The 12416-nt window shown below is 47.8% G+C and overlaps 1 protein-coding gene across 1 annotated transcript in view; it reads left to right on the top strand.

The window, feature by feature from the left end:
• Window positions 1-12416, top strand: part of PSMB7 (proteasome 20S subunit beta 7) — a 53731-nt gene that overhangs the window by 39327 nt on the left and 1988 nt on the right. The window contains exon 7 of the mRNA XM_016137427.2: window positions 11143-11294. Within this exon, the coding sequence (XP_015992913.1) occupies window positions 11143-11294 (152 nt within the window). The remainder of the gene's footprint in view (window positions 1-11142; window positions 11295-12416) is intronic.

Consider the following 12416-nt stretch of genomic DNA (forward strand, 5'->3'; position numbering starts at 1 on the left):
CTTCTCAGCTGTCTAATCCTGGAAGTTTAGACGGCCGACCAGATGGGGAAGTAGGAAAACGAAACCCCAGACAATATCTAACGTTGTCTGGGTGGCCTTTTAATTAGCATCCGCTCTTCGGCGTGGGATAAAGCCGGGCTTAGCATCCCTGTCCCTGCGTGTGAATATTTAGTTTAGAAAGCTGCCACGTTCCATTAGAGGTGGCTGTGTTTCGGTAGTGGGTGCAGGAGCTGTGTAGACTTTTCAGATGTCCTTTGAGATTTACGTTGCAGTGTAATTGGGAGATGCTGGTACTTAGTGTGTTGTGCATGGCGGAATGTGAGATTACCTGCTGTAATGAGACCCCAGCAGCATACTGTGGGAAGGTAGTTAAAGTTTAAACCTGAGCAGATCATGTTACTTGTGGGTTTCCGTGAGGTAATTTATACTACTCTCCCCTAACCCTGAAATTGTGCACAAACAAAAATTTTAAAAATGGTATGAAGTTGTGCTAAATAGATATTTTAAAATGCCACCTAGGAGTACAGATTTTTGAAAATATTTTCAATGAACGTTGTATCCGTAGGATGCGGTCACACTCGTCATCGTTGTCACCCCGACATAATGTTGGAATATAGTCTTTCTAAAATTGGAACTTTGGTGACGTCAGAACATTAAAAAGATTTAAGGACTCATTAACTTTGATTCCTTGACAAATACATTGGTTTCTTTTAACTCAGGTAAATTGAGTGGGGGTGATAGAGGAGTAAAATTTTAAAAAGTGTGTGATGGAAAGTGCGTGATGGGATTTAAAGCAGTCTGAGTTTGAAGGTTGATTTTTGGCCTCTTGTGTAACCCCTGCAGCCTCAGATTATAAAGTATAAAGCTCATTCACAAAATGGGCTCAAGTCCGTACTGGAAGGGATCCTTTGGAGGGTCACATTTGTAAATTGCAGTGTGGCTTCAAAGTTTGCTCTCATACTCTGGCTACTTCTTGTCCCTAAAATGTTAAAAGAAAACCAACAAATGGCCAGATGGGAAAATTAAGTTAAATAGTATCTTTTTTTGTTGACACATACCAGGTGGTTAAAAAAAAACAATTTGACTCATTCTGTTACTGAGAGGTTTTATACATGTATTTTAGGGAACTGTAAACCTCTGAATGTTGGACCGATGCAGTGAATTCAATAGGCTTTTGCTTTGGGATTTGATGAGCGCACTTTCTGTATTAGAGAACTTCATCAGGATGGTCTTAATTTTATCAAATGTAACAAGCCAGAAAAATGATAGTGTAGTATTATTTAAACAATGGATTTGCAACTTTGAAGAATTTCAGAGGTAAAATACTTAGGGGAAAAAAATAAACCCAGGAGTGACTTGTCATTTGCATCTCAGGACTAGACAAGCACCACTCCTATTTTTGGAGACTAATTGGAGGTTCTGTTGTCTCCAGTGGGGGGCGGGGGAGGGCATGGGCTCTGGAGTCATACAAAACCATGTTGAATCTCAGACTTCCTGTTGTCGGCCATGTGCCTTCGGGTTACTCCTTTTCCCTTGCCGAGCCTTAGCTCCCTGGCTTTGTAAAATGGGCAGAAGGGTAGTGCCTACCTTAAAGGGTTATTTGGAAGGATAACTGGAAGACTGTACTTGGCACAGTGTCTACGTACAGCAAATATAAGTTTCTTCTTGCCTTCTTTTAGAATATAATTTCTAGTGAAATACAATAAGTGAAAATATGCTATTTAGTATGCATCTGTGTGGCCGGTGCACACGTGGACGCAGCATTTTATGGCATCATTTTGAATTTCATTTGCTGTATAAATAAAACTACTTTCATAATTGATTCGCTTTGAATTGGGGGGTTGAAAACAAAGTGTTGAGTCATTATCGGTTGCTTCTTGTGTTGGTGGTTCTGAGTTAGGCTTTTGCTAACTGTGAACATTAAGAAAGGGCAGAATTGGGTCAGGTTAGCAGCCATCATGCGTTTCCTGCCTTCCAGGAACTGGTAGCTTCTCCTGGTCATAGAGTACATAGTTTAACCCTCATGACCACCTAGTGCCAGAAGGTTTTAGGCCCCTTTCGCAGATGAGGAAATTGGGACTTAAAAATGTTGAATGACTTTACCACCATCCTCATGTAGCTCGTAAGTAACAGGACTAGATGCATATCCAGATCTCCTGGATCTTCATTCTCTTGAATTCTGAATTCTTTGCCTCTGTACCCCCCACCCCACCTACCCCCCACATCCCCATGACCGGCTCCAGAAGTTTCCTTATGCCCCTTTGGAAGGCCCTCCCCTTCGCCCCAAGAACCTTGAGTGTCCGGAGACCGCGTGTGCCTGAGGTCCTGCTGAAAGGTGATCATCCAGGGCCCCACGGAGAAGTGTCTGGGTGGCAGCTCCTCACGATCGGGTTTCCCTCGCCCCCGCCTCCCCACCCCGGCCCGCGTGCTGCTAGTCGGCGTCACCTGGGCGTGCCCACGTCTGCGTCCTCGTAGCTAACTGCCTTCACGTGGCCAAACCCCCAGGTCTGTGATTCTCGCTTAGAGCTGCTTTCTCTCATTCTTTGGTTCTTGCCCCCACGGCTAACTGATCCTTACACTCTTTCTACCACACTCAGAGGCCAGACAGGCATATTCCGAGAGTCCCTGATACGAATGAAATGGCATTTACAAGTCGATTCCAGAATATCTTCAGTGTACTTCCACTGGATCTACTTTTACCTTGTCCCTTTTTGGTGACACCCTTTAGAAAGTGCCCGCTGCAGAAACTTATCTAAAAATATGTAATTAAGTTAATCATTGTCTCCCATCAACTTACCAGAAAAACTAGCTGCCAAGAAGTTAACAAAAGGCTTCTCTGTGAAGGCCGAGTTCGTTCGGGGTTCGGTCCATGCCCGTGACTGATGCTGGAAGTCCGGGCGACACTCTCCGCTTTCCCGCCCCTGCACGCCCCCCTGCCCCCGCCGGCCCTCCACCGCCTCTCCCTGGGAGCGATGGCTCACCCGCCGTCCTGTCGCCTGCCTCGTGCTGCCTCTCCACCTCCGCTTCCAGGCTGCGCTTTCAGACAGCACAAATCTACCTCCATCATTCAGCAGCTTAAGTTTTTCATGTCTTCCCACGGACTGCCGTGAAGAGCTGGCGCTCTGTATGGCGCCTGTGGTTCTTCGGTATTCAGCCACACTGAGCTGTCCACCTGACCACACCTTTCTCCTTCGCATTTTCATGGCTACTCCTGTCCTCACTTCTGCCCTGTGGCTTGGCTGCCATTTACTTCTATGTCAAGATGCAGCCTGGTCTTTATCACTTGCCTCCCATGGGACCTCTGTACACCCATTGTTCCACTGTCAAGGGTGCCTCTTAATAGCTCTTACTATATTGTAGTGAGCTTATCTATATGTTTCCTCTCTCGACTCTATACTCTTTGTGGGCAGGTTCTGTATCTGTTCAGATCTTATCCCCAGGTTTAGCACGTTGTCTGCGGAGAATGTTAGTATCAGGGCATCGGAAACGCTGGCTGGACTAAGCTGACTTGTACATTTCTTTCAGGGATTTTTGCATCATTTGAAATTTGCTTTATATGTGACCATCTTTAAACTTGCTAGAACAAGGATGCTCCGTACTGCCTTGAGTCTCCTTCCGGTCCTTCCTAATCCTTATGTGGCTGTAGAAGCAGGAGCATGTGATACAGCATGGTCGCCTTCCCACACTCACCCTACAGTCTGTATGGGCTTCCGTCCTCCAGCCTTTGGAGGTGGATGGGCTCGATGTGAACGTGGCTCTTTTTTTTTAATCTTTGTTGTATGATCCTAGGAACAAATTTACTGCATTTTCCCTCTTCCGTTTTCAGGCGGTAGCCCTCTCAGCGTCTTTAGGAACGTACTGGCAGAGTTATCCCACTGGCCGCATTGTTTTATGGAGAGAGGGAGTAATATTATTAAGATCTTATTACTACCTGGGGCAGCTTGGTTTTCATGTGGAGAATTGTTGAGCATATTTCTCACTCTTTCTTTAAACCCAATTTTTCTTGCTTTTTGAATCTCTGATTATATTTGATTCAGTGCAGCCTTGCAAATATATATTTGTATACACATATGCTATGAACGCTGGTTTCTTCTCCTTGTGCAAAGCAATATGTTTCTATCTTTCTTGGTCCTCTTCCCTCTGGAAGCTTAGGTGTTTTCCTTCTATTCGCTGTCTCAGAATTCAGCAGAACCTTCGTGCTCAACACCGATTTCCCTGTGGTGGGATAGGAAGACATAGGCTTTGGTGACACCAGGCACTAAGTTGGCATGGATCCCCAGCCTCCACTTTGATGCAGCCATGTGCGTTTGAGAAGAAACTTTCTAGAGCCTCAGTTTCTTCTGCTGTACAGGTGGCGATTATAAGGATTAAATAAGTAATGTAAGTGTTTGGCTCTGACTCAGGGATGTAGTGGGCGTCCATGTTAGTTTTCTCACACTCTTCTACCCTAGAACTTGCTAATGATTCTGTTTGCAGAATCGGTGTGTCGTGGGACATTCCTGGCTCATTATTCCTTCCAACAGCCCTTGGACAGAGCGTTATTCCCATTCTTCTGATGGGGCAGCCTGTGGCTCAGAGAGAGTTAAGTGCTGTGTTCATTAGTGACCCAGCTCTCCTGGGCTTTTCTTATTCTTTGAGGCTCTGTGACAGTTTTTTGTGGCCCATTGTGGTCCTGCAGCCTCGGACATCTCCTAGCCCTAAGTTGTGGTCAGGCTTTCATGTCATTCAGTCATCTGGGACAAGCCATGTTGGCAGCTAACTTGGTTGGCAACTCCTTGAATATGAACACCCATTCCCATCCCCGCTGAAAACCCCTTAAATTACTCCTGCACCCACAGCAGATTTGTCCTTCATCATTTGCATCACCCAGATCCTGGGAGCCAAGGAAAAAAAACTATCCAGGAAAGAAATGGCAGCAGGATCTCAGCCTTAAAGACAGTTACTAATTCACTCCCCACTCTGGGCACACCCAGCACCAGCCGCGACTCGATTATACCTGACAACTCCCAGGTGTTCACACAGGCAGACCATGTTTACCCAGGCAGCTTCAGCCAAAAACAAAACGCAGACAGACACCTTTGCTTTTGTCACACAGCCCAGTCTGAAAAAATTAAATTGACCTTTCCCACTAAAATACGTGGCTACACATGGGACACATTAGGTCTGTTACACGGTGCAGGAAGCAGACCGCTTTGGGGGGACTGTTTTAAACACTTTTTTGAGCTCTTTAAATTTTATTCAACCGTCAGCCACGAATGAGTCCTTGAGGCCGCATCAGTGGCGTAGTCAGAGCCTCACCATGGCAGCAGGCCACGAGACAGCGGTGCGGTTACACCTCTCTGGAGGGCCCAACTGTCTGAGTGCGCTTGGCCGCTGGTCCCCCAGTTGGGACGGGCGCAATTTTGGAATTACCCCATTCCGTCTCATCATGAATTTCGTCTTTTAGTTTGGCAAAGCACCGATGCATTTGAAGTCGATGTTGCGTCTTTTCTTTTGCCAGTGCCCACGCCAGGCCCTGTGCCCGCTGCCCGGGACAGAGGCGGAGGCGGCGTGGCTTTGGTCCCCTTCTTGGAGCTGGGCTCTTGCCGCACCCAGACTTTTATCTGCTGTGCCGCAGATCATCAGAGCAGGAGCATGTTTTTGCTGTTTCAGATCAGAGTGATAAAAGATAATCCAGATCTTCCAAGATGAGTATGGACTGCTTTGATTCTTACTGAGTAAAATCCTTAGCTTTAGTAAAGGAACAAACTGTTATGAACAGAATGATCCTTATAGAGGTAATAACAGGCAGGAAAATTAATGAAAGTTCAGGTATGATGCCACCCACATCCTTGGTCCCCTTGAGCAGCGGTAGCAGAGCCACGGTCCCGACTGCTGGCGCGATGGGGGGTGCAGGGGCCCCTCACAATGCCCTGAAAGCAGAGGAGCCCTGTTTTTCATGAAAAAGGCGGAATGTTTCTTATTTTTTCATTTCCCTTAATGTGAGCGCCTCAGCTACACAAATGAAATATATTTTCCAGCAAATAATCAGTTTTATTTAAAGAAATAAAAAATACTTTAGTTACAAATCAGTTGTTTCAGATGACTTACCATGTACATGTATGTTCATATTCCAAAGCCGTATCTAGTACAGTAGGTTTTGAGTCAAACGCATGTTTCATAGTTTGCCTGCCCCCGATGTAAGTAAAAGCACTATTCAGAATGCATAACTGAACAGTTGGGTGTAGAGGATTTATTTAAAGAGTATTAACTTGATGCTGAGCTGTCCAAGGTGCCCGTTGGCTGGGGTACCTACATTTTACTCTGGTGACATTTCTAATCTAAAGATCATGTAAGTGAGAAGAAAAATTCGATTGTAGCTGTGGACAAGAATAATATGGAAAAGTTTCTTTGCAGTACTGTTTTGGACCCGCACCATAGCGGATGCCGAGGTAATCTGTCAGATTGTGAGTGTCTACAAAATGCAACTCTCTAGATAACAGGTTTAAAGTAAAGATTTAATACAGTCTCCATCTCCTATGATGTTGCAGTGACAGTTTAAAACTCATTCTCTAAATCTCAGCAGACTTTATAGCTAGCAGTGGGCCAATATAAAGTTTAATAGCATTACAACACATAAATCATCTTTTAAAGATGCTACTAGTAGCTCCAATATTAAATGCAGACAATCGTCTGTGTTATAAATAATTTATCAAACACCATTTCAGATTAGCCTTCCATGCTGAGTTATTTATTTTAGCCTTTTCTGTACGATTCCTAAGGCACTTTTTGAAAGATCCATTACTGGTCAGTTTAATGAACTTGGGGGTCTGTTTTGTCCCCTCAAGCACTCGGGTACAGCTGTGGTGACCATTACATGGCCGACGTGGACCTCTTTGTGCCTTTTACAAGTGCTGCCCATTTGTCATGTAGCGGTAAATGGAGCTGCACATTGGAGTCCAGGGACACATTGTGCGATGCAGTGATGGAGACAAACAGATAGCTCTATAAAGTGCTGCTTGTCACAGCCGACTTGCAGTGCAGTACATCACTCTTATTGTAATCTCATTTAAGAAGCAGGGGTGGCTCGGGGGACTGATATTCCCAGTTAGTTTGGTCTTTGTGGCCATAAAGCAGGAAGTGCCCCTTTTATATTCTCTGAACTTTTAGGGAGTGTGCTTTTTTGCCTGGATTAATTATTATAGGAACTTCTTCACGGCACTGTGTGAAGATTTGTCAGCAGGTTTGTTTGGACCTCCTTCCCCTGGCCTAGGCTTTAGCACAGGCAGTCACTGTGTAGAGATAAACTGTGTCTCTAGGAGCCCTCTGCCTCACTTTATTAAATTAGTTACCATTTATTTATTAAGCAGCAGCTGAGCAGCTGCGTGCCAGGTACTATATGGTAGGTGCTATCTGTATTTTATTTCTATTTTTTGCAGCAGTTTTGTGATAAATCCTTATTTAGCAACACTGTGTTACAGAGGAGGAGAGAGCTCAGAGAGATAAAGTGACTTGCCCAAGGTTGCACAGCAATAAATAGGAAACAAGGGTTTCAAAGCCAGACTGCCCGTCTCCTCATCTGCCAGATTACCTTGAACCTGGGTCTCTCAACTGATTCGATCACCAGGGTCATGGTGGTCTTTTGGCTGAGTGTCACAAAGTAAAAGGAAGCTGCCATTGGCCTGGAGGGCAATTTTTTTGGTAGTCAGGATGAGCCCTACTGATCCATCTACACACCGACTCCATGCTCCCCTGTGACTGGCAGTGTAAATCTCCAAGCAGCTGGCCAGGGGAGGACGCTGACCCCTGCAGTGGGAGAGCATCGCACCTGGGCCTGACCAGCTGGAGTCATGGGCTCTGCAGGGCCCTTGTCGGAGCCCCTCTGCAGCAGCTGTCTCTGGGCACATGCTGCTTAGAACTCGGGTCACTCTGCATCTTCCAAAAAAAGGGAGGTACAGTTTCGCTGTGAGGAAACAATGCTTCCTGCATGGATTGTGGGCCAGAGACAGATACAAATGTGGTGTTTCCCCTACCTCTTGCTTTTAGTTTGTAGTTTCCTTGATAGTTTTCCTAAATATTTGGTAGCACGTGTTAAAGACAAGAGTTGTTTAATTGTGAAATCCTACTATAAAGAAAACACAGTATGAATATGCCCAGGAGCATATTTGCATATGCGTCTGGAATTCCGGGGATGGAAAGACTGTGGTAAAAGACAGTATTCAGCATATGAAGCAGTTCCTGGGAAGCAGTAGGTGTCTGTAAGTGTTTGCTGAAGACAACTATGTGAGACAGTAGAGCCTTGGTAATTTTCAGCCTGTTTGTGTTTTTTGAGGGCTTTGGTGGGCGTGGGTGATATGTGAATTAAGACCTTGGATCTTAATATTAATCTCTGCCATATTACATTGTAGAAACATTTGTTTATGTGATAGTCTGCTGGGCAGTTTGAGAAACTCCCTGCCCCCAGGGAAATGACCATCAGGGCAGCTGCTGGCTGGCCCAAAGATAAATTGGCAGCCATCTCCTCCCTGAAACTTGCCTGAGTTCTGAAGTTCCTCGGTGGGAGAGTGACATACCCTGAATCAGGGAACTGCTGTCCACTATCTGGAGCCGAAAGGACCTGTTTTACATTTACCAGCTGCTTGACCTTGGCCAAGGCTTTGGCTCTCTCTCAGCCGTAGTTTCTGACAGTACCAACCTCAGAAGATGGTGGGGGGCAGGGATAAAAGTGATCATCAAAATGCCTAACTCAGTACTTGGCACATTGTAGTAGGTGCCCGATAAAACATAAGGTTCATAACATCTTTGAGTCCTGTGTATGTGAGGAGGGTGGGACTGGGGGGAAAGTTAGAGACTTGTGAGATTTCCTTCCTTGAGGAATTATCTTCCCTAGAATTGGTGGGGAGGGAAGGAATTTAAAAGGCATGTTGCCAGCTTTTAAAAGTCTTTACACTTAAAAATAGCAGCACACATGGCAATTTTGTGAGTAAATCAGGCTATACACATTTCAGATTTGTACATTTTTAGGTTTTATAAGTTTATCTATTGACAGAATATTTGCAAGATAGAGGAAGGCTCACCTGTCAGCATTCTAGTATCTGCCCAGTCTAATCAATTGACATTAGATATGCATACCTGATATGTATATATTTCAGTTTCTTCTAGGTTCCTCCCAGTCTCCATCTCCAAATATAAAATAATTTGGGAAATTTAAATCTGCGTCCTAAGTGCTACCAGCAGGATTTGTGACATCCACTGGGTACTGTTGGCTCACTCAGGGCACCATCAGCAGTGACGAGAAAAGTAGCGATGATAAAGCAAAGGAAATAATAAAAGCAGAGGAGGGAAGAAGAGTGGGTAGGTCAGGAGCAGGGGCATAAACAGGATGCCCCCGACCCACGCACATGTGCTCGGTCGTTTACTAAGAGAAGCGAGTCGGAACGAGGTTGCTAGTGGTCGGATTGTGCTGTCCGTGTGGTAGCCGCAGTGGCGGCTGCCATCTCCTCCTCTAAGACGCTTCTTTGCTGCCACCTTCACTGGTTTCGGGTAAGGCTTTGGCCTCCTAGACTGTTGGGAGTCTCAGGAGAGATCCTCCTGATTAGAGGATTCTGTTTGAATGAATTCTTACAGGGCTCTGTATGCGCAGGAGAATAACTGGCTTCGTGGGCCTCACTTATGTGCCACTCAGGCAGTGAATTAACCTGGCGGAATAAACGGCAGGATAACCGCCCCCCCCCCGCTCCCCCCCCCCCCCCCCGCCCCCAGCCCCTGCTGCTGGGTTGCTGAGGATCCCACTTCCGGCAGAGCCTCCCCTGAGTCCGTAGAGGGCGCTCACGTCCCTGGGATCTCACCTCCTGGTTCAGGACAGGCGGAGGAGCAGGAGCCCCGAGTGGTCTCTCAGATCTTCTCACAACTCGAAGTCAGCCAGTCTGCCCTTTGATGATCTCAGGCTAGAATTTGGGCCAGTCGTGTTTCTCAATAGATGCTACTTGGATGAGCTCTTTGGTTCAGCTTGCGTGTTTATGGACTCTCATGTCCTGGTGGATTGAGAAGGGGCTCATGTCCTGGTGGATTGAGAAGGGGCGACGACTCAGGTTAGAGCCTCCTCTTCGGGAGAAACAAGTTAGAGCCTCCTTGTTTGATAGAGCTTGAATTTGATGTTCCCCGGGTCGCACCTTGCTGCCTTCACTGCCCTGTTTTCTGAGTGCCTGGTGTGCGGCCCATCCTTCAGCTTTGCTGACCCAGGCCGCGTTCCCACCGCGCTCCTTCTGTCATTTGTTGGCCTTTTCCATGCTGTCTTGTGGTTACGTGAGTCTGATGCCCTACAGGGCATGGACCTTGGGGCCTCATCCATCTCTGCAGCCCTGGCTCCTGGAACAGGACCTGGCACGTGGCGGGCCTTCCTGGCTAAGAAATGAATAAATCCACTTTTCACCAGTTACTGTTGGGGACTTAGACTTGCTTCTTAAAGGAGAAGAAAGAATAACTCAAAGAAATGAATCACTTCAGTGACCACGTCGGCTCGTTAGTGGGAGGCAGTAGATTCTCTTCAGCAGGAAGTCACAGCCTTGGCTCTGCCACCATGTTCCCAGAATTATTATTTTGTTTTGGTGTTAGTTATTTCCCTCCATGATATTGACTTTCTTCATTTTGTTACCAGTAAGCAGATTCAACCGGCATTGGACATTTTCGATCAGGAGTTAGCAAGCTACAGCCCGGGGTCTAAATGTGGCCCACCACCTGTTCCTGTTATTAATAAAGTTTTATTTGCACTCAGCCAGCACATTTGTTTGCATATTGTCTGTGGCTGCTTTGTGCTCCCATGACTGAGTCAAGTAGTTATGACAGAGACTGTTTACACACTTCTTGGCCTCTTTTACAAGAAAGGTTTACTGACTCCCGTTGTGGATGACAAATCGCTCTCCGTCAGCCCACCGTCCTCAGTTACGAGGTCAGCGATTGTCTGACGTGAGCGGTGTGTCGGGGGCTCATGCGTAAAGGCTGTGAAAGCCCGGGGTCCCGCACTTGCCGGCCGGGGACCGTCGGCACAGCGCCGAGGCACTTTGAGACCTTTCTTCATCCGTAAAACGGGCATCGAAAGCGGCGCCCGCCCCCCAGGTGCCTTCGCGTACTGCCGGACGTCATGGCTGCCATTCTTTTTCTCAGGAGGAGGACGCCAAGACGCTGGTGAGTGAAGCCATTGCAGCCGGCATTTTCAATGACTTGGGGTCTGGAAGTAACATTGACCTCTGTGTCATAAGCAAGAGCAAGCTGGATTTTCTCCGCCCGTACTCAGTGCCCAACAAGAAGGGGACCAGGTGAGTGAAGGAGATGCAGGTTTTCCTGTGCCCTCGGCTTCCCTGGCTACCCTTGACCTCTCCATGGCATCTGACAGGGTTTTCTTGGCTCTAACCCACATGAAGTAAATCCAGTGTCCCCGAACTAGCCTTACACAACAGAACTTTGAGCCGTTTTTTGCTTTATGATTCTGGGCTGCTGTCAGGTGTAGAAAAGTGATTTAATTTGCAAAATGTCGCTGGGAAAGGTAGAGTTGGGCCCAGAGCGAGCCCTGGGCTGGGGTTGCGGGCAGAGGTTTGAATCACCTGCTGTCCTTCTCTAGTCTCGTAGAGAATCCCCTGGATTCTGCGTGCAGTTCTGTGAGTTGCATTTTCCAGGGCAGCTGGCCCAGAGCTTTTCTCAGAGTGGTGCAGAAGTCCGAGCAGTTACAGAGCACTGGTCAGGCGTCTAGAAGTTGGCCTTGGGAGCCAACCGGCGCTTCCTGCCCTCCAGGGAGCCGTGGCATGTGCCGAGCCAGCACTGCGTCTCTGGTACAGCCCAGGCGTAGAGTGGGACAAGCTCCAGTTGCTTTGTTGAACGAGCCTGGAAGGTGTCCAGCCCCGGTGGCCGGTGTGTGTGCAGATGAGCCGCTCATTTGCCGTCCGCAGAGCTGGCCAGCTGCTGGCCTGTGCCGTGGCTCCCCCCCGATCTCTGCTGCCAGCAGCATCCGTCCCGAGGGAGCCAGCACGTCACCTGCTGGAATGCTGGCTTCACTCCCGCCGCGCATACTCAGAATCCAGGTCGGGAGTGACGTGCACGGACGAGAGCATTGAGAACCAGCAGGTGCCCGTCGCAGCCGTGCTCAGCATTGTGGAGACGCCGTGTTCCTGGCAGGGCAGAGCAGCCCCGCAGCGAGGAGCTCCGGCCCAGCGGCTGGGGCGATGTCACTGCCTGGCGTCGGGGACTCTGGGCAGCTCGGGCTCCCTGTTTTTGAAGTGACAGTGCTGGATGACCTCTGTCGACCCCACGGAGGTCCGGGTCTTCGGCAGGAGTGGAAGCAGCCTTTCAAGCCTGTGGCTGTGGTGGGGGAAGCAGGCCTTGCCGGGCTCTCTGAAGCGGGAGCTGAGTGTCCCTGTGAGACCCGCTTCCCCTGCTCCTTCAAG

The sequence above is a fragment of the Rousettus aegyptiacus genome, unplaced genomic scaffold (genome assembly GCF_014176215.1).
Source record: "Rousettus aegyptiacus isolate mRouAeg1 unplaced genomic scaffold, mRouAeg1.p scaffold_m13_p_3, whole genome shotgun sequence".
In the NCBI taxonomy this organism is placed as follows: domain Eukaryota; kingdom Metazoa; phylum Chordata; class Mammalia; order Chiroptera; family Pteropodidae; genus Rousettus; species Rousettus aegyptiacus.